The sequence below is a fragment of the Schistocerca piceifrons genome, chromosome 1, assembly GCF_021461385.2.
Source record: "Schistocerca piceifrons isolate TAMUIC-IGC-003096 chromosome 1, iqSchPice1.1, whole genome shotgun sequence".
Classification (NCBI taxonomy): domain Eukaryota; kingdom Metazoa; phylum Arthropoda; class Insecta; order Orthoptera; family Acrididae; genus Schistocerca; species Schistocerca piceifrons.
Window position 1 is genome coordinate 1,165,105,750 of NC_060138.1, and position 23,449 is coordinate 1,165,129,198.

General features: G+C 39.5%; 1 protein-coding gene across 2 annotated transcripts in view; it reads right to left on the bottom strand.

Annotated features, from left to right (window-relative positions):
• Positions 1–586: 586 nt before the first annotated feature.
• The window catches only part of LOC124781379 (double-stranded RNA-specific editase 1-like), a 38,865-nt gene continuing 16,002 nt past the window's right edge, over positions 587–23,449 (bottom strand). For both annotated transcript variants that reach the window (XM_047253856.1, XM_047253857.1), the window contains 5 exons: positions 9,975–10,323; positions 3,494–3,663; positions 1,691–2,089; positions 1,319–1,508; positions 587–1,217 (listed from right to left, as the gene is read on the bottom strand). In XM_047253856.1, the coding sequence (XP_047109812.1) occupies positions 1,144–1,217; positions 1,319–1,508; positions 1,691–2,089; positions 3,494–3,663; positions 9,975–10,323 (1,182 nt within the window). In that variant the 3' untranslated portion in view covers positions 587–1,143. The remainder of the gene's footprint in view (positions 1,218–1,318; positions 1,509–1,690; positions 2,090–3,493; positions 3,664–9,974; positions 10,324–23,449) is intronic.

The window sequence follows — 23,449 nt, forward strand, 5'->3', positions numbered from 1 at the left end:
AGTGTAAAGGATGTGAACCACTTCTTTCACATAAAAATGCACTCAGGGTGGCTACTCAAACTTCAAGGGGGGGGGGGGGGGGGGGGGGGATCCCTGAGAACTCCAGGCCTGAGGAAGATAGTGTCAAGAAGCTCCTGATAAATTAATGGTGAATGGGGAGGAGGTAACATACCACAATAATGACTTCTTTCCTCTTAGCTGAGCTATAAACCAGCCATAAGCTGTAGTTTAACTATATTTTTTAAACATCAATAATTTAAACGGAACAATATTCATATAATTAATACACTTTGAAATACTAAGTATTTTAAAATTTGTGATTTATAAAACTCAGTTTCAATGCTAGGTTAAAATGCATATTTCCCTGAAATTTTGTGAAATTACCTGAGAATCCCAGGTTTTCCAGAAGAATCGCTGCCTTGGAAATGTAAAGAGCATTTGGCAACAGGAGGGAGGTCCTCATAAATTAAAATAATTTGCATTATAAGCAAAATACAAGGAAACATCAAATGCAGCTCTCCAGATGCTCCACTCCATGGATTTCACACAAGAAAAATAATAAAGATGTTCACTTGTAAATCAACAATTACATACACAATGCCCAAGGACATTTTATTATTTAGTCACATGGAACAATTTGTTCCTACATCTCTCATTTGGAAGGTACATTTATTATTTTACACACCTAATGCAGCATTCACATTAATACAGAAGAAATATTTTAATTTATGAAAAGGAAATATAGCTGTAACTTTCATCTACAGCTAAGAACACAGCATAAGGTTTGTCAATAATTAAGACTTCATGTAAAAGACCAGCCTACATGCAAATGTGCAATACTAAGGAAAACTTTAGAACAAAATTTTCACGTACTGCAGAAAACATTGTGATACATGATCTCTTACTATCAGACAAGAGATTGCTTAGTCGAACCCTAGGCAACTATGGTATACTGTCATTAATAGCTGAAGTAAAAGTGAATTACAGCTAACTATACTGCCTTAAGACTTCAGTGATTGTTGGCAACAGGTTTCAAAGTCAATATTACTACATATATATATAAAAAAAGTCTTTACTACAGATCAGAAATTGCATTTGAGAAATGCATTATGTCTAAACAATGTTGTTTACTGTCAGGATGTGTTAGTAGCGGATGTTGAATGATCCAGCAAGACATGCAATAGCTGCTTCTTTCTTCGCCTCCTTTTTGTTTTTCGCTGCGAACAAACATTATATTAATATTCAGCAATTCAACTTCCATTTTTTACCTCCAACAACAAATCATCTCAAATTTGAGGAATATTAATCTGTTACTTACCCACACCATTGTAAGTTTTCCCATCAACAGTTACTGCCATTGTAAATGTCAGATTTGGAGGTGTTCCTTCCCGGTTAACTTCAATGAACTGTATTCCCGGTTTTAATTGATTTAGCAACATAACAGGGTGGCGATCAGTCGGATTTTCTGGAATTTTTTTCATGGGAGAAGGTGCTCCCGGAACCACAGGCTGCAATTGACATTAACGTAACATATAGGCACTGCAAAATGTCTCTCATACTTCAGAGTTACACACACACACACACACACACACACACACACACACACACACACACACAGAGAGAGAGAGAGAGAGAGAGAGAGAGAGAGAGAGAGAGAGAGAGAGAGAGGAGTTAACAATATGTAATATACCTGTCCAGCTGCTGCCACCCCGGCTTGAGGTGGTAATACTGGTCCCTGTTTAGGAACAGGAAGAGGTACATGTGTACCTTGATTCTGCCATTCAGTAAATAATTTATACAGGGCAAATGAAGCCAAACTTCCCCATGGCACATCATCCTCTGGGACTGGTGGCTTTCCTTGAGCTCCTGCACCTTCAGTATCACTTCCCTCACCAGAATCACCACTGCCAGCTCCATTGTTTACTTCCTGCTGCATTGGTTCAACAACTTCTGCATTATCTTGTTTCTGTGCTTTCATAGCTGCATCAGACATTTTTTCCAAAAGCAAGGCTTTTAGTGCATTTTCAGCAGCATTTTGCTTAGCCACTGGTTTTGACAGTCCTTGGCCTACATACACCTTCCCATCAACCTGCAACACAATGTATTTTACAACATTGCTAGACACACATGATTGACTAAACTATTGCATTATGCTATTGGCTATCAAACTAACAGCCCATTATTGGAATAGTGCACTTCTATTTTTTTTTAAATGGTAGTAGTGAACTGCAAGTGAAATGTATCTTGTCTAACCTGGCATACCAAAGCAAGTAACTGGTGTTACTCAGATTCTCCTAGCATATTCGTAACAAAACAATCCAGTTATACTGCCAGTTGTTGGTGTCCGAACAACAATTTATCGTGACACCATCGTCAGCTGTGCTGATGGCAATAGTGACAGTCACCAAAATAGTGTGCCCTTTCAACAGCAACAATGTCAGAACTCTTGGGGATTATTTCGTTAACTGAACTGCAGGTCAACTGCTTCCCAAAGGAACAGATTGGTGATTTCTCTCAGAAACACATAATTAAGTTCTATTAGACCACCATCTCAACATCTAGGATACTATTCTGATGCACCGAAACAATTAAGAAAACCCCCAATGTAATTTCCATAGGGCATCAGTATATTTTTCTGTAATTTTAAGTAAAATATAATGAGTTCCCAGTGGTACCACAGGTTTGAATTTTTTAATTAACGGACTTGTAGTTTCGATACTATTAACTACTAGTTTAGTGCCCCTACTTTGCTTGCATTTGTACAGTTATTTAAAAAATTACAAAAATACACTAGGCCTATTGAAAAATTAATGTATTAAGATAAGAGCCTTTGGTTTCATATGGCATTCTGACAAAGTGAATTTCTCGAGGTGATTGTTACATAGCTTTCTTTCATACAGTTCACAAATCACACCACTGCTTTCCCCCCCCCCCCCCCTTTTTCTTCTCTCTCTTCCCTCTTCAGATTAAGCCTCACAGAAGCTTATTAAGCCTGCCTTCTGAGTTCTTAAGGTGATATTTCTGTACAAACTTGCATCCTCTAACATTTCTTTATTTCTAAATGAGAAGCCAAAAACCAACTTTCACTGTATCTTTAAAAGTGCTTCAGTAGTACTTTAATAATGATGTATTCACTGTAGCTTTAAAAGTGCTTCAGTAGTTCTTTAATAATGATGTATTTCATCCCCTTTAGGGTTGAATTTAAGCACGTACAGAAACCCTAGTTTTTTTTTCTGGCCAAGACACCAAATACCAATTTTTGTAGTTCTAGCTTCAAAATTACCTTTCATCCCATATTTCCCCTCTTAAACAATGCCTATAGTATAAGATCGACACCCTCTCCAAATTTCAAGTTTATATCCTTAGTGGATTGGACTGGGTAATAGGACATTTCCTTTTATATATATAAAAATATACAATGTTACAGTTAATATGAATACAATCTTATATTCAACACAAAAATGTTACTGAATATATAAAAGCAAACACTAACCTCAGCATTGACGACAAACATAGTTTGTGTAAGAGCATTTGTATGCTCCTGAAATGTAAATTTTATTCCAGCTTTCAGTTCGTGAAGAACCATCATAGCATTTTTTGGCTGCAACAGCTTCCTCAGTCGTGCATTTTGTTTTCTTTTTCTTAGCTTCTTGTTCACCTTAACTGATTAAAAAAAGGTTTTAAATTAATTTTTTAAAGTTACACACTAAACTTCTCAAATTTTGTCATGCTTGTGAAACTTTTATAACCAAAACACAATTTAATCAAATGTGAAGAACTTTAGAAAGAATTTTACGACTGTCCAAATTAAATGTTCAACATTATTAAAACTTTTATTTAAGATACATAACACTAAGTCCTATATCTGCCATTTGGGAGTGGGTGAAAGTTTTCTGATTACTTAAAGTGAATCCTAGACCTGGGTGACAAAGCTAGGTACAGCTGAGTTTGCACTGTTACCCCTAAATACAAGCACAGAAATTTTCCCTGTTAATGCTTTTGCAAGCTGCTGCAACAGCTTGCTCTTAACATCAAATTTACTGCCAATGACAAAGGTTGTGTTCAAGTATCTAATCCACAGAAGAAGGAAAGTGCACACAAATATCCCATTGATGACACTGAAAGGTATGTTATTAGGAAGAATATTCTGCAATATAATACTAAGAAGTAACAGCTTTATGAGCCCTCCATGGCATTTGTTGCAAATAACTGTACGGCAAAGCTAACAAGCTCACACCAGGAAAATTTGTTCTGTCTATGGAGTTTCCAATCAGAACCTCAAAGTTTCCAATCTCAAAGGAAACGTGTTGACAGTCATGAACATGACCAAACTATCAATTAAATAAGTCACAATTGCAAAATACTAACACGAATTCTTTACAGATGAATGGAAAAACCAGTAGAAGCAGATTTTGGGGAAGGTCTGTCTGGATTCCATAGAAATGTTTAACAATGACCCTACAACTTGAGTTAAGGAAACGCAAACCTATGTTTCTAGCATTTGTAGACTTAAGGAAAGCTTTTGACAAGGTTGACTGGAATACTCTCTTTCAAATTTTGAAGGTGGCAGGTGTAAAATATAGGGAGCAAAAGGCAATTTGTACAGAAACCAGATGGCAATTATAAGAGTCGAGGGGCATGAAAGGGAAGCAGTGGTTGGGGAGGGAGTGAGACAGGGTTGTAGCCTATCCCCGATGTTATTCAATGTGTTTATTGAACAAGCAGTAAAGGAGACAAAAGAAAATTTGAAACCCAAAGACAAAAATAAAAACTTTGAGGTTTGTTGACGACACTGTAAATATGTCAGAGACAGCAAAGGACCTGGAAGAGCAGTTGAACGGAATGGATGGTGTCTTAAAAGGACGATATAAGATGAATTTCAGCAAAAGCAAAATGAGGATAATGGAATGTAGTCGAATTAAATCAGGTAATGCTGAGGGAATTAGATTAGGAAATGAGACACAGTAGTAGATGAGTTTTGCTAATTGGGGAGAAAAATAACTGATGATGGTCAAAGTGTCAGGAACTCATTTCTGGAAGTATTTGTATGGAGTGTAGCCATGTATGGATCTAAAACATGGACAAACAGTTTAGACAAGAAGAGAATAGAAGCTTCCAAAATGTGGTGCTACAGAAGACTGCTGACGATTATATGGGTAAATCACCTAACTAATGAGGAGGTACTGAACAAACTGGGGAGAAAAGGAATTTGTGGCACAACTTGACTAAAAGAAGGGATCTGTTGGCAGGAGATGTTCTGAGGCATCAAGGGATCACCAAATTAGTATTGGAGGGAAGTGTGGGGGATAAAAATTGTAGAGGGAGGCCAAGACATGAATACACTAAGCAGATTCAGAAGGTTGTAGGCTGTTGTAGTTGTTCAGAGATGGAAAGACTTTTACAGGATAGAATAGCATGGAGAGTTGCATCAAACCAGTCTTTGAACTGAAAACAACAACAGTTTGGTTTAAAAAAGGTAACAAATTAATCACATGTAAAAATGACACAGAAAGCACATAGCATATTAAATTTCCACTAAAATTACGCCTCAGAATTCGAGTGGCCCTTTGTTTATTCACATGAAACACAACAAAGGTTACAATGTAAATATTTTCAATGTGATATTGTGTCCAAGTACTGATAGCAAAAGCATCTATCAAAAATTGTGCTATGGAGGGAATTGGAGTATAAACCCGAAGCATTTGACAGTCTTGATAGTTTTAAGAATACTGAAGTTTACGCTCTTCCTACGTTCCCTCCCTGTTTCTTGGACAAAACAACTGTGCTTCAACCCCCACCAGGCCTTTACTTTGCATCCCCTAGTAACACATTTTACAAAGAAACTCTTATCTATAATAAAACCAACCGAACGAAATCCTGCAGCAAAAATTTACACCTGAAGTAATTTCCTAAGACCTTGCAAATTTCTGAAATTATTCAAATACTGAAACTACTGTCTCAAGCACAGTTCTGCAAAAGGGAAAGACTCTACTCACCGTAAAGATGAGATATCAAATCAACACACCTTCAGCTGCCTATATTTCCAGTTTTATTTCATTTTTGCTACCTGTTTCAGCATTACACTGCTATCTTCAGGCCCCCTGGTAATATGGGCCAGCACAGTCACTAGTATCCGTAGACTTATTTTTAACAAAATGATCCCTTCAATCAATCACTTGACTCTGCAAGTGTTGATCTAAAGGATAGTTTTGTTAAAATGAAGTCCAGAGATACTGCATGCTGGCCCCTATTTCGATTGTACAAAAGGTGGGATTCTTCCTACACATCAATCAGGGGGCCTGAAGATGGCGTAGTGAAATGCTAAAACAGGCAGGAAAAATAAAATAAAACTGGAAATTTAGACAGCTGAATGTGTTTTGTTTGACATTTTATATTGAACTGTTGAGGTCGTACAACCATTCTGCACAAAGATAGCTTTTGGTCAAAGCCTTCTTCAGAAAAGATAAAGCACACCTAATGCACACGACCACTATCTCCACTCTCAACCTACAGTAACATACTGTTCCCACTATCTTAACCTCATGGTTTCCAACCCCCCCCCCCCCCCCCCCCGGGCCTACACCACCACTGATTTCATGTTCATCACCTGGTCTGTAACACAACCACCCGCATTTTTCCCCTCCTCTGCCCCCTGAGGTTTCAGACAGAGAGAGAGAGAGAGAGAGAGAGAGAGAGAGAGAGAGAGAGAGAGTGTGTGTGTGTTTTTCCCCCTTTTTGAACAAGGCTTTAGCTGAAAGCTCCATGTGTGACAGTCTTTTTGGTGTGCCTGTCTGTAACTCAACATCTTTATTAATATTGCTGATATTCTGACCTGAGCTGAGCTTTCCACCACTTTGTTTAACCAGTTCTCTGATTTACGTCGTCATTGCAAACACTATCTATTTCAAATATTTCCAGGTTTCTTTTGAAAAATCAAGCAATTAAAACAGCATCGCCAATGAAAATTACTTCTAAAACTAAGAAAAATGGTAAAGTTGTAATTGGTGGGAAAATTTATTATTACTCTTGGCGCCATGAAATATACATAAATCGGTGGTGTCACCCGGGGAAGGACAAAATGACAATCTGGAGACTGACCAAGTCCACTGGCAGTACAGCCAAATTGAATTACACAAGCATTTCAGCATATAATGTGATGTTATGACCAAAGGAGCTACGGTTTGAAAGATTTCTTTTAACTAGTAACAAAATTCTAAATGCAGACAAGAGCAAATTCCATCCTCATGCAATGTTTGAAACTATTGAAAAGACCATATTTCATAATTGGCTATGGAGTAGAAAAGTCTTAAAATTATTTTAAAGGGGAAAGCTATTGTGTTTAGTGTCTGCTTTTCAACATAGCACCATCACATTCCATGTCAGAGGAGTAGTGTCAGGGTACGATTCGCTAGCACCTCTACGATCACCGTCCATGTGCCCGCAGACACTTCATTTGGCCCCACCACAGCCCACTGATCAGCTGAGTCTCGTCAGGTTCGAGTGAATTAGGCTTGCTCAGAAATGAGAGCGAGTACATCAGTTCCCAAGTATAATCAGACTCACTGCATTCCTGCAACCATTTTGAAAGAAATTCTTGCCACTAAATGTAAACTACTGTTCATTTCCAGAATGAGATTCTTCACTCTGCAGCAGAGTGTGCACTGATACGAAACTTCCTGGCAGATTAAAACTTTGTGCCGGACCGAGACTCAAACTCGGGATCTTTGCCTTTTGCGGGCACTTGCCCGCGAAAGGCAAATGTCCCCAGTTCGAGTCTCAGTCCGGCACACAGCTTTAATCTGCCAGGAAGTGTCATACTGTTCATTTTTTTCGGAGAATCATGATTTGCACTTTATAGCCATTATCAAATGCAAGTTAAATGCCACAATATGTGTGACTTGTCTAAATGACAGAATCAACAATTAGGCTTGACGATTATTATAAACCAATATAATGAGTGATCAGTTAGCAGTGAATATTGTTTTGTTTATACATGCATTTATGTAGATGAAACTTTGATGACTGCTGATAACTTTATTTTAATATTAGAGAAGTCTAACAATTACCATGACATATAACCAATTTCGATCCGTTACAGCCTGTAATGACAGTACCAGAAAACATGACAAGAGGATGAAGTGAAATCTCTAAATGGTGATTAATTATTGAAATAAAAAATAAATGAGAGATACACTACACAGCTCACTCACAGCCTGTAAAAGGAAGTTACCATGACCAAATGAATACAAAAATAGTGTACTTTCTGTCAGAGGGTTATAAAAGTGACATTGCTAAGTGGCTAGTTTCCATTGGACTCTGCATGTGATTTCTCACTGCAGAGGTGGAATAAATAAGTATACAACCATTGTGATTGCACTGGACAAAATTTGTGTGTTTTTCATCTGAATTGTGGGCTACAGCATGAAACTTGTTCCGGATGTCACTCCTCCTCCAATAGAACTTTGCTTAAATTAATTTTCATCTGGCACCTTCCAGTCTCTAACAAAAATGACTTTGTTAAAAGCCTTCCTGTTACTGACAATCAGCCATTTCGCCTTGTCAGTGCTACTTTACAGCAACAAGATACTGGTGCACTCATCTTCCATGGTAAGAATACATCATGACTAGCCTTACAATTCTGCATGCTTCAGTAAGAGACTGTATCAATGTGTATGAAGCAACTGCAGTGCCACAATTATTACTCGTCATGCTCGCCAAACTACAGCAGGAACAAAGGAGGCCTGTTAGCACTGATGTAACAGGGGCACCTTCATTCGTGAAGTACAAAACCTGCAACATTAGACTCGTACTCGCTATATTTCTGATCTCTAGTATATGGTGACGACCCTTACTGAAGACAATGTCTTTAGTGTTTGCTGTTCAGACAGCATGATTACATTCCGAGTCAGAAGAGTATTGTCAGGATAGGACTGACTTAAAAAAAATCACTGTCAGCAGTTTATCCCTCCCACATAGGGTAACTTCACAGAGACAACCCAGCATTTTTATTCTGACAACAAATGCCCAATGGCTTTAATTGCAGCTCTACAAAATTTATTCTCAACTGTGGAACAGGTGACTAGAGGTGACTCTCAGCCAAAGTAAAGGTGCAAGTGGACACACTGCCTAAATCTTAATTCTAGGTAGGACCGTAGTTGAATTTATTATGATGCTGCAATATTCCTCACTATTTATTAAAATATGCAAATGTGACATCAAACTTCAAATATTACAGCCAGTCTAACTGTATATCTCCAGCTGCCCCACCAATCTACAAGAACGTTTAGCCATTACTACAGCGTAGTAAATAAAGTTGTGTACTGTCCGAATTTGTGGCAGTAAGTACTATTATCAAAAACAAGAAGTCACTTTTAATGAAACATTTAACTAATCATTACTCTTCTATGTCATTCTTTTCATACTGATGCTCAGTATAAAGCATAGCACACACTTAAAAGTGCAATTAATTGCATGTAAGAAAGGTGACAAACAATGTCCACCAAATTCAAACTATCTTTATCAAAACTAAACATATTCGTCTTCATGGAGTTACATATTTTTTGTAATACACCTGAAGATGGACAGCTGGCCCAAAAACAGTTATACTGAAATAAAGTGTTCTAGAGAGTGAATTTGGAGACTTTTTCAAACCATGTATCAAAGTATTACACTGAAACAAGGGATAAGATTGGAATAACGTTTTTATCAGCTGGGAGTTCTCCCATGCCATAAAAATTTTTTCATGAACTTTTTAGTATTTCACTACCACTCAACCTGCACAAATCAAAGAAGTTGTGGAACTGAAGTACACGTTAACTTGCACATGGCTTCAACTGCAACTCTCACCAACAGAATAAACCAACCAGAAGTGGTACTTTAAAAGGGCTCAAGAAGACTTCACAAACAGTTCAGGTAATCTGATTACTCAACTACTGAGGATTCTAAGAAGAGTATCATAAAAATCATTTACTCACAAGCAGGAAATCTTTTCTTCTGCCAGGGTTTTGGTTTAACTTCACTTCCATCATTTGGTTTATCAGGATCAACTTCCATCTGAGGACCAGCAGCTGGTGTACCTGGAGGTTCATTTTTAACCGGTGCCGCAGGTGACATTTGTGACTGTTCCTGTGGTGGTGGTGGAGGTGGTGGTACCTGTAGCGGTTGCTGCTGTGCTGCCTGTTGCTTAGGTGGTTGCGGTGGTGGTGGTTGTTGCTGTGGCAGCTGTGGTGGAGGTGGTGGCTGTGGCAGAACCTGTGGCTGTGACTGCTGCTGCGACTGCTGAGATGGTGGTGGCGGCGGCTGCTGTTGCTGTGATGATGGGTGCTGCAATGACAGCCATCAGGGGATATACCCACAAAAACACGTCACCGGATACTGCACTCTGGCATAGACCAGAAAGCCATACAGGTAATTGCAGACACCAACTGAGTGTATGCAAACACTGTTGGCTTAGATACCAGTCCATCACAACCGAAGTCAGAACCATACATAGAGAGAAATGATATAAAACTCAGGATTACTACTGGCTCAAGGATAAGTTTTATCATATATGTGGAACATAATGCTGCAATCTTAACTATGCAGTGTGATGTTCCACAACTATAAGTAGTATGGTATTCCAAGACCAGTGCAGCTGAGTATTATTTCTTCTCTTCTGGTTATGACTCTCAGCATATCTGAAATGGTACCTGAAGAAGCTGCACTCTTCTGCTGTGCATTAAAGGCAGGTACTGGCAGCACTGGACCATCACCAGAGCGCATATCCTCGGCACAAATGCAGTTATTTCAACCCTGGGGTAGGAATGGGGGAAGAAAAACAAAAAAAGTTTACAATCTGTTTTCAGCTCCACTAAGTCTTTGCAACCATCACTGCACGTCATACACATGAACTACTCACAAAAACACCATGACCCTGCTACTAGCCCCCTCCCAAACACACACACACACACACACACACACACACACACACACACACTGCAATCCATAGTTGGAGTCACGAACGATGGCGGCCATGATTAGACTTGTTCTGCACACCTACATCACGTGTACTCTGACAGCCAATGAATGTTCAGTATTTCTGAGCGCTCTGCATGAATACTGTAGCTAATGCGACCATTAAATGTGATCATACTGAGTTGTTTAGTGAATTTTGATTCCAAGTAGACTGTACTGGTAAGTGATAAATTCTGCGTACGTAAGCAAGAGAGAGAATTTTCAGCAAAAAGCATGTGAATGTACCGCAACTGTCACCTGGAATTGTAAACAATGCAGTCCCTGTCTGTGCATCAACATGAACTAACCGCCATCATTCATGGATCGGACTATAAACTCTTCACACAAGAACAGTAAAAAGTTTATTTAATCATGTCTGACAAGTAATATGTTTAATGTTGATCTCGACTTCCATTTCCACATTAGACATACACCTGTCAGGTATGGGTGGCATAATCACAGATATTGTCAAATGATTTTAGACTTCCACAAAAACTGGGCACATCCACATCTTTTGTGTAAGCTAACATGCAACAATCCAAAGGATTGATGTAGAGGTAACATGTAGGCCATTAACTGGTCTCCCCTATCTAGACATTTGCCATTCAAGATGAGAATCTGTGTCTAAAGGTGTATCTAATTTGTGCTGGAGCCCAACCATGCATAAACAATGTTCTTCCTCTTATTTATCAGTGCACATGCTGTGAAAGTAATGATGTGTGTCCTCTATAAGGGACATGCACACAGCACCTGTAAAGATGAGTCATGCAATAAAGTTTACTCTTTTGTGATACACTAGATGCAGAATTTCAATCAGTGATGAATTCTCATTATCTCATGTTTTAATGCTCAAACTGCCAAAAGCCTGTATTTTGTTGTGTGTTGTACACACACAGCATTCTTAAGAGTAGGCAAAAAGGTGACCATCTGTTGCTGTCCATCTAGTCCTAATGAGAAGCCATGTGTGCTCCCAAAGAATATTTATTCGCAGTGAATGTTCGGGGTGGGCTATAAGCGTCAGGTGATTTGGCTGTGTAGACATCTGCAATACTGCTGCACAATTACAGTATTCATTTCAAAAACTCATAGAATAGAATTAAAGACACATCCAGAAGTGCAGTCCATGTGTCTAAGCAAATCTGTTGACATTGCAGCAGTACATCTTCTTGTACCATCCTGGTGGAACCGTGTTCTTTCAGCTGTATTAAGGCACTCAGTTCAGACAGAGAAAACATCAATAATCAATATTCTCTAGGATCTGGTTTGTTTTTCACTATCACTTTGTTTCCTTGTTACTTTGTTTCCTTGTTTTATTGTAGGTGGCTTGGAAGTGTCACCCAAAGGGTGACTGGGTTAAAAGACTGCAGAGGAATCTGGGGAATAAACTCAATGAAAAGTGCACTGAGGTCCAACAAAATTATCAATTCTTTGTAGTAAGCCTCTACTGCAAACACACACAGCACTCTTGAGCAGCACTCATAGCTACTGATACATCCACCTGTTTACACACATAATATATCAGTTTTTTCACTCTTAAGCCCAATAACAGCAGTCAATTAGCCATTCACCCATTCTTAAAATCCACCCCCCCCCCCCCCTCCTGACCCCAGCCTTCCAATGCTGCATCCGAAGGCAGTCTTATGCCTCCAAATAGTCCCTGAATGCTATATCCTGCTATCCCTTCACCTTACCCATCCCTGCCAGATTGCTGCTTTCATTCCATGTAACAGCTGCAATCTGGTCCAAGCTGCCAGAAATGGCTGGCTGTGTGTGTGTGTGTGTGTGTGTGTGTGTGTGTGTGTGTGTGTGTGTTTTTATGAAGAAGGCTTTGGCCAAAAGCTAAACGTATAGTCTTCCCATGGTGCCTGTCTGTAACTCGACGTGTCATTGTTGATATTGCAACCTGGAGTATCCATTGCTTTACATCTCAAATCTGGGCCTCTTCAATAATCAGGGCATATATCTACTCTAATGCTGAATTAGCATTTAGATCTGACACACAGGAAGAATCACTGTAGCTGAATCACATGGATCTCCCAAACAAACTGGGTCACAAGTAACATATAAATATATTCCATATCTTGCAAGCAATAAGAAAGGAACTGAAAGGTCATTAGACACTGAGCAAAGGCTCAGATTGGATAAGAACAGGAAAAGTAATTGTGCTTTTCCTTCTCTGAATACTGGCACTTTTGGCAAACAGAAAACTTAAATTTGGATGGAGAGTTGAACTTAAAATCCTTTCAGATGGGAGCCCAGTCTTATCATTGCATTATCTTGCTCAGTGGATGGGCAAAACTTTGTAATGCCATTCTACCAAAAATACCTGTATCCTAACATTGGAAGATTGCCCTTTGTAGCCTTCAACATCATTAATGTAGTAGGATTGCTGAAGAATGTGCTTCAACGAGTCTTCAAATGGCTGCACATGCAAGATTTCTGGTGCAACTATATAAAATTACCAGGAGAGAAAAAAGCACCAACAAAGAGGTGTCAACATGTACATAAGAAACATTTCTAGACACTCATTTACCATATGTACACGAAGAACAGCTTCAACAAAAAATATGAGGTGGGTTCAGCAGTCTTACTTTAAAATAGCAGAACAGATGACAAATGTGCCCTGTACACATGGCTACCAATACGATGAAACAATTCCAAAGAACAATCGTCCTTAGGTCAAACATTTACACATGAATCACAATTCAGTAACTGTAGCCAATCTGCTCCTCATGCCTCAAAACAAGGGGTGTAATGGAGTCTGCAGTATCACCAATCTACTTTGACCAGAAACTTAACTAAATAGGATGTGTTTTCTTCTCTGGCTCTATGGGGCCAGCAATTAGAACAGAATTTATGTTCACACCAAATGTTTTTTCCCGAATAAATGGAGCCCACAGATTAATCTAGTAGTGCCAGCTTACAGGATGTGTTTTCAGAGGCCTATTATGTATGGTTGGAAGAACAATGGTTTTGGGCTGCCTAATTTAGCAAAGGTGGCAAAAAAGCCTTTCTCCACTTTAAACCTTTACAAGGGCACAAACACCGTGGAATAGCCCAAGGTCTAGTTATCGACAACAGCATTTCATGACAACAATAAACTTTAAAATATACTGTGCGTGGTACAGTTGCACTTACACGGAGACTCGAGAAAGTATTTTCACTAACTCTACAATACTTTTCTACCTGCTGTTTCCTGGTTGGCCACTGCCAACGCTAGTGACATACTGTTCATTCCAGCCATCACATTTCACACCAAATGCTGACAAGACTGCTTACAACACTTTTGTCTACTGCCAGAAATCTGCAAGGGATACATAACATTTTGCAAGTTCGTACTTGTTTATTTCATTCTTCACTTAATGAAGAAATTAACGTGAGATGGAATTACAGGAAAGTGTTGGTCCACACACATAGAATGTAGCCACCAAAAAACTACATATGGCCATGGCGGGTCCCAATATTTAGATGCTTGAGTGTGTCATCACAACCATTGTTCTCAATACACAACATGAAGTGCATTTTATAGATGAGAAGCTAACAATGCCCAAAGGTGGAGCTGGCTACTTTCCTTCCATCAACTACCATGTTTTGTAACTGAACAAAGCCAGAAATGGTGTGAGTGCATTAGACTGTAATAAGAGATTTCAATAATTCAGTTGGCTCATTTCCCCATCTGACAGCATGTCAAGTCTTCGTAATATACACTGACTATGTATCTAATACTGGGCTCATCAAAAAATAGAACAGTAGCATTGGACATCCTGATCTGTAAAATGTGGGCTCTCTTCAATAGATGGCTGCTGGACCTGTAGTCTAATTCAAATACACTGGACAGCAACAGGTTTTATTCTTTTCGCAATACTATACAAATTTGAAAAACCCATGTATATACCATACTGGGTTTGTTATCAAGAAGCATATAATGCTTACAGTTTTATTGACTTACATAGGTCGTCTTTCATTCCACACTTTGGATGATGTTGCCTGTCTTGACGAGGTGAACATATTATTACACTCAGCATTTCAGCTTCACTAAGCCATAATTCAGTTTGCTTCTATCAACCAATCATAGCATAAGAAACATGATGTGAAAACGTAATTCTCCTAACACGAGTGACAGGATGGCTTAATACATGCAGCACACATAATATGGATAATAATCAGAAATCACTCTACAAAATGTTATGCTTTTACTTGTGACACTCAGCAGCTTTTATGTCCCTCACATCACATCAAGACAAGTGTATTACAAAGCTTCTACACAATACTGCAGAAACCCATCACTATACACTAAATGAAATAATTATGGATTACTTTCTGCCTAAAATATTCATTTAAAAATATGTACGAGAAACATTAAGAATCATATCTACATACCCATCTACTTAAAATGGAAAAGAGCACTTACCAGAAATACATATTCTATTTCAGACTATGGAAAACTAAACTACCTTTCACCACTAATATGAAATAAATTGTGAGTAATATTCAAAATTATCCGATATCAACCAATGTAAAACCATTTCTTGTTAGTATCAGAAATGATTAACCGATCACCAGAAGGAGACAAAGAAATCTGATTCAGACTGACATTTGGTAACACTGAGCTTTGCGTAAAATACCAGAGCTCACCAATCTGTCAATGTATTGGAGAGGGGTGTGACAGGTTTGACAACATTGTTTGCAACAGTAGTTTCCAGCCACCCAAGCAAATGCAAATTGTCACTGTATTAGCTGTGACTGTACTGTACCGTATGATATGAATTACAGTCGTTATGGATTACCTGTAAGTACTGATACACAGGATGAATACAGTTACTGTGTAGGCATAGACCAGTATGGGCTTCCCAAAACACACACTATGCTGACTGAAGAATCATTCCATGTAAAGTTTACCCACCCCATAACAGTCATGGTCTCAGATTTTAGTATAACTTATATTTGTTCCATTAATAGATTTAAATAAGAATTCAAAATATTTTTGCAATATCCCAAATGATTTGGGTTTTAAAACTGGCCAAAGTTTTTGGAATTTCACAGCTTTTTGTTAAGCCGAAGATACAATGCATTCATAAGTATGAAATAGTTTATATCTTCCTTATATAGCAAAAAATATGGAATTTGTGTATTTGTCAATGTGCAAAGAGTTCAAAGAAATGTGAACAAATACATCATGAAACTTCACACAGCCAGGAAAAAATCTTTAATCACAGTTTTCAAATTTTTTAAAACAAATATTGAGAACAGCACCAAGAGCAATATTATTGAAAGGGGTGATTAACTCCTTTTACTCTTCTTTTCAAAGATGTACTCTACCAAACGAGAAAAAGTAATGGGTTTTTCACTACTCTGTTTATTACTTCGTAGATGAAAATAATTAAATTCAAGCTATAAAACACTCAGAATATAAATCATAGTTTCACAAATAAGAGTTTGCTTATTGTTACATTAGGTTGAATGTGACAGCTGGTTTTGCATCACTACTAAATTTTTCTAGCCTCAATTATACTCAAGTCTCATATTGGTTGGAAGTTAGAGAAAGTTCTTGTTCCTGGAAGAGTTGGTTTTTCATGTGATTCTGCAAAGTCTGATGAGTTGACAACCATTCCTTTAGATATAAGTTTAAAGTGAATATCAGTAACATTGGCTTTGCAAAATGTGAATAGCAGTAGTAATTTTTCAACAATGTAGGAAAAGATTATTGCTAGTTAGATAAAGAAGACACATCAAGTTGAGACAGGCACAACTGAAAGACATGTATAGCTTTCGGAAACAGCCTTTGTCAGTAAAGACACACACACACACACACACACACACACACACACACACACACACACCCCAACTCCAGCATCTCAGGTTGGAATGCATCATCATGTGGGATGCAAGCAGCAATGAGGAGGGGGTGGGGGGAGAGAACACTGTCCAGTTGAGTGTGCAGGGACTAGACTGCCAACAGGTGGAGAGTCAGAAGGTTGTGGGGCAGAGAGGTGGTAGATCACAGGTAGATGCCGTGTTTCTTGACTTCCGCAAGGCGTTCCGACACAGTTCCCACAGTCATTTAATGAACAAAGTAAGAGCATATGGACTATCAGACCAATTGTGTGATTGGATTGAAGAGTTCGTAGATAACAGAACGCAGCATGTCATTCTCAATGGAGAGAAGTCTTCCGAAGTAAGAGTGATTTCAGGTGTGACACAGGGGAGTGTCGTAGGACCGTTGCTATTCACAATATACATAAATGACCTTGTGGATGACATCGGAAGATCACCGAGGCCTTTTGCGGATGATGCTGTGGTATATCGAGAGGTTGTAACAATGGAAAATTGTACTGAAATGCAGGAGGATCTGCAGCGAATTGACGCATGGGGCAGGGAATGGCAATTGCATCTCAATTTAGACTAGTGTAATGTGCTGTGAATACATAGAAAGAAAGATCCCTTATCATTTAGCTACAATATAGCAGGTCAGCAACTGGAAGCAGGTAATTCCATAAATTATCTGGGAGTACGCATTAGGAGTGATTTAAAATGGAATGATCATATAAAGTCGATCATCGGTAAAGCAGATGCCAGACAGATTCATTGGAAGAATCCTAAGGAAATGCAATCCAAAAACAAAAGAAGTAGGTTACAGTACGCTTGCTCGTTCGCCCACTGCTCGAATACTGCTCAGCAGTGTGGGATCTGTACCAGATAGGGTTCATAGAAGAGAGAGAGAAGATCTAATGGAGAGCAGCACACTTTGTTACAGGATCATTTAGTAATCGCGAAAGCGCTACGGAGATGATAGATAAACTCTAGTGGAAGACTCTGCAGGAGAGACGCTCAGTAGCTCAGTACAGGCTTTTGTTGAAGTTTCGAGAACATACCTTCACCGAGGAGTCGAGCAGTATATTGCTCCCTCCTACGTATATCTCGCGAAGAGACCGTGAGGATAACATCAGAGAGATTAGAGCCTACACAGAGGCATACCGACAATCCTCCTTTCCACGAACAATACGAGACTGGAATAGAAGGGAGAACCGATAGAGGTAAACAATGTACCCTCCGCCACACACCGTCACGTGGCTTGGGGAGTATGGATGTAGATGAATAGCTCGGGTAGTGAAACAGCCATTGAAATCAAGTGTGTTATATTCAGCTGCATGTTGTGCCACAGAGTGGTCTACTTTGCTCTTGGAACAGTTTGGTGGCAGCTATTCATCCTGATGGCCACCTAGTTGGTAGTCATACAAATGTAAAACGCTGTGCAATGACTGTAGCAGAGCTGGTAAATGAAATGGCTGTTTTCACAGATAGTCTGGCCCCTAAAGCGGTAGGATAAACATGTGACACGACTGGAATAGGAAGTGCTGGGTGGGTGGATTGGGCAGGTTTTGCACCTAGGTCTTCCACAAACACGTGATCCCTGTGGTAATAGGTTGGGTTTGGGAGTGGCATAGGGATGGACTAGGATGATGTGGAGGTTGGATGGGTGACAGACCACCACTTTAGGAGGGGTGGTAAGCATCACGGGTAGGATGTGCCTCATTTCAATGCACGATGATAGGTAATCAAAGACCTGGCGAAGGATATGGTTCAGCTGTTACAGTGGCTGGTTTTTGGGGGTTGTGCCAGGATTGGGGTTGTGAGGAGAAATGGCATGGAAAAGCTGTTTGCGGACTATGTCCTAGTAGTTGTTACTTGACTGTTCGAATGCTGCCATAGACTTTCCTTCCTAGCTACAGACTTTACAGTACCCCGTGTCCCATCACACTCTCTCTTCCCATGACTGGTTGCAAAAAATGATCAATAAGTTTGGAGTTTAAAATCCTTCTGATGCAGGCACAGTTTCATTAAATTATATTTATTTTCATGCTCAGCCATCAATGAAGCAGGAATGTTGTATGTGGGTATCTCCCTTCTAGAAATTTAACTTATTTATCTTGTATAGCAGACATCATGATGAATATCATCAGACATGACACAAAGAGCTCAAAAACAAATTTTCCATTCCTTGAACAAATCTGTAGCAGTAGCCTTGAACCTCCTCTTGTAATTTCACTGAAACCCAATGAAATGACTGCTTTGTTTATGGAAGTCATTCCCTTCGAATTTCTAAAAAGTAAGGCTTGTGACCTGGCTATGTATGAATGAGGTTAACTTGTTCAGCTGTCCCCACTAACTTATCAATGAACTCCCCAGCTGAGCTCTAGCATTGGACTATTTCTCTTTGTTCAATCAAAACCCACTGCTGTACTTTTGACAAACACTCGTCACAATGGCTCAACACACATTCCCTGCCTGCTCCTTTACAAACAATATATGACGTAAGTTCTTTTAAACAAAGGAAACTCAATGTTAAAGTTCGCATCATGTAAGAAGGCGGCCCAATTTTCATCCGTTCTGTGCATCCTCCTCCACTAGCAACAAATAAATATTCATTCTCTTTCAGAGTGGCTATCAGATATTTACAGCTAGAAAGCAAGAACCTCACTCCTACATGTTGCACCATTACTGTACTTCGTGACATCTTAATTATTCATATAACTGTAATTTTTTTGTTTCCTTTTTTTCTTGGAGCAGTATGGCTGTGAATGTGTATCTGTAAATGTTTAAGATCAATTTGAAAAAAAGCCAGGTGACAGCAATAAATTTGAAGTGCTTCACAAGCAAGCTAGGGGGATTATTTACAGCATTTGTAACTTTTTCAAATGTGAATTTGAAAGCAGGTTTCCAACTGTTGACATCTAAAGACAAGAACGGACTCCAGAACTGTGTGGTATCAGCAAGAGAGCTGTAAACAAAAGTGTCATAGCTGCAGGAACCATAGAAGAAGCTGGTTTCATGTCGCGCGGAAAGCATCGAAATCACAAGGAATCTGTAAACATAAGTTGATAATTTAACAACAATGATTTAAAGTGCTCCATGTGAACAATGAATGCCCAACTTCACAAAAACGGGTTACAGTTACGCACGAGAAAATTCAGTTCAAAGGTAAGTGCTTCGTAAAGAATTTTAAAAGATGTTGGTTCCAGATATGTTAAGAGAGTTTCTAGTTCAAAGAAGTGACATAGGTGCAGCACTAGCTATATCCCATATAAAGATTCACGATACGAGAGGAGGTAGTTCAACAGTGTATTACCTTGAAACATGGGACAGTTAGAACCATTCGAGGAAGATCTGCTGGAAAATGAGTGACGGTCTTGATGGTTTTAAAGTTCTCATAAGAATAGGTTCTCAGATAATTATTCTACATGCTGACTATTCTTCTGGTTTTGTTTCTGAGAATAAACTTGTACTTATGCATAAGAAAAACAGCAGTGGCTCCCATTCGGAAATAAAGCTGTCAGTTTCGTGACGTGACTCACCTAGCTCCATAGTCTGTCACTGCCAGTTGCAATTCAACTGTTACAGAGAAAACACCAAGTACACCAGAAAAGTGGATATTTTTCCCCAACTTAAAAATAAAAATAGTAAGCACAGTACACTCCAGACTCATGCCGATCTCCTGCAGCTCGTTAATTTATACAAGTCACATGACAGAATATATAAATTTGACTTCCTTGCACATGCATGGGGTTGCAGAGTTCTGAGTTTACCCATGAGTCACAGTCAGTGTGGGCACACAGAATTAATTTGGGCAATGGGTTTTAAGGCTATGTGGGAGAAAAAAATGTGAGGAAAAAAAAACATTCAAGATAATATACACTGAATCATTTGTGCATGAGGCAATAGACAACATCCCACCTGCAGTGCGGGCACAGTCTGTGTGGCGTGCTAAGAAGCTTTAGAAAGAAGAACTTGACATGGATATAAGCCTTGAATCTATCATCGTAAATTTACAATCCGAGTGTTCAGAAACACACTCAAATACAAATGACAGTGGTATTACGATGTAGCCTTTGGAAAAAGGTAATAATATTTCTTAGTTTTAAAGACTTGTGGTTTAAATGACATGTTTGTCAACATGTAAGTTGCATACACAATAATGAGAACTTCCTAGCCTTTTTGATTAGGACTTGGTATCTTTTTTATAATGCAGACTATAGTGTTCAACATATTGCCCAAATAGAAGTTATGCTTCTCCCACCTTGTTGTATGCTCTAACAACATATGAGAATGCAGCTGGACAAATTCGTCAGAAGTGCGATTTCCACATGTAAACCTCTGTCATTTTCAAGGCACGAACTGGATACGGCCCTAAAAAGATAGTAACTGTTACTTGTCGAGATAACGGTGATTTCTGATATTATTGGTCAGCATTCCCTGGAGTTATTCCCAGATGATGGGTAATTGTTGCTTGTTGAATGGATTACTAATGCGGTCGGTCACTAATGTTGAATGCATTAGCTTACACTCATAATGCCTGTTTACAGCAATAAAGATGACAACTTACTGACCACTTTTACAATATTCTCTTAAATTAGTATTTTCTAGCACTAACTATCTTTTACACGCAGTGATTACACTTATCTATAGCCAAAGACATATGCATAAACACCTCACACATTTTTAAAAATTCTATTAAGTAGAAGCAGTTGCCAAGAGCAAACATAATAATTTAGGTTTGTGCTTGAAGTTAATTTTGTCATGTATTAAATTTTAACTTATAATGCAGTTCAAATCGCAATAAACAATAATTATTGCAAGCAGTTTCAATGACCTCATTTTGAGAGAAATTGTACTCCACATCCTCACAAAGCTGCATCAACTGATTTCGCCTCCCGATGTCATGCAGTGTGAATCTGTGTACCGGACACAAATGAGCCTAGCTGTTGTCTGCAACAACGCAGTTCGGCAACATGGAGTTGTTTGCCTGCTCTCTGGTGCCACACGTGCAGCACAGTTCTCATCCCCCCCACACTTCCTTTCCGCTCCGCCTCTATGCGTAGGAAAGTGCTGTCCTAGGTGACGCGGGCCATACAGCCATACATAAACTGAAAACAAAACCTGACCTAATCATCCTACTGCAGACAAAGGTTCCACCATGAATCACAGTGACTACCTGGCAGAAGGCCTCTGCCAATTATCTCACTCCTCCACACGAATTCTGCCAGATTGATCCAATCCCAAAAGTGCAACACAATCTCCAATCCCTGCTTAAAGCCTTGAGCACTTCCTAGAACCACTCCCCTGAATACATATCCCTGCTCACCTCCGACACCCCACACACGCACCTTCTACATGCTCCCCAAAATCCACAACACCAAACATCCTGTACACCCTCAGGTGAAAGAATTTCATCCCTCACTGACCACCTCCAATTAATTTCCCATGAACTAGCTTCCCAAGTTAAAGATATCAACCACTTTCTTCACCAATTTTCTACCATCTCTACCCCTTTACCTCCTGGATACCTACTCATCACTGCTGGTGACATCTCCCAAATATACCAATATCACTACTGAATACTATCTTTCCTAATGTCCTTCAGATTCCAAATCCACTACCTCTTTCATCATATAACTAACTAAATCCTAACCCACAACTACTACTTTGAACAGAAGGTACACAAACAAATTCCCTGTACAGAAATGGACACCCCACAGGTCACCTTTCTATACCAATCTGTTTATGGGACATACAGAGACCTTCCTAGCCTCCAACAATGCCCCCTTGTCTGGCTCAGGTTCATGATATGAACATCCTTATCTTCATTCCTTCAAAAACCTTAACACCTTCTCTCCCATCCGCTTCACCTGGTCCTCCTCAACCCAGCATACGTTGATCTCTCTAATGGCTCCATCTGCAACTGTCCACATTAAACCCACCAACCATAAATAGTACCTGCATTTTGGCAGCTTTCATTCCTTTCACACCAGTAAGGCCCTCCCACCCAGCCTGGGGCCAGCATATCTACTGCAACAAGAGCTCCCTTGCCTATTACACTGAAGATCTCACCAATGCCTTCACAGGCAAGCATAACCCCCTCCCCCTAAAACCTAGTCTGCGAACAGATCTCTTATGCCATTTCTGCTCACACCTCCACCAGACATGAAGAACCACCCACAAGAGAGATTCCCTTTGTCACCCAGTACTACCCCAGACAGGAACAATTTAACCACATCCTTTGCCAGAGCTTTGATTACCTATCATCATGCTCTGAAAAGAGGGACATCCAACCCAAGCTCCTTCATACACCTCCCGAAGTATTGTTCCGTCACCAATCCAACTTCACCATATCCTAGTGCATCCCTATGCCACTCCCAATCCCAACCCCTTGCCACAAAGTTCATATCGATATGGAAGACCCAGGTGTAAGACCTGCCGAATCCATCAATCCAACACTTCCTATTCCAGTCTCGTCACAGGGACCGAGCCACCCGTGAACGCAGCCACGACATTTCCCAGCATTGCTGCAATCACTGCACAACTTTTTATACCGGTATGACCATAAGGGAGCAATTGACAGGAATGGGGGAAATAAATACAATAGAAGAAGAATGGGTAGGTTTGAGGGATGAAGTAGTGA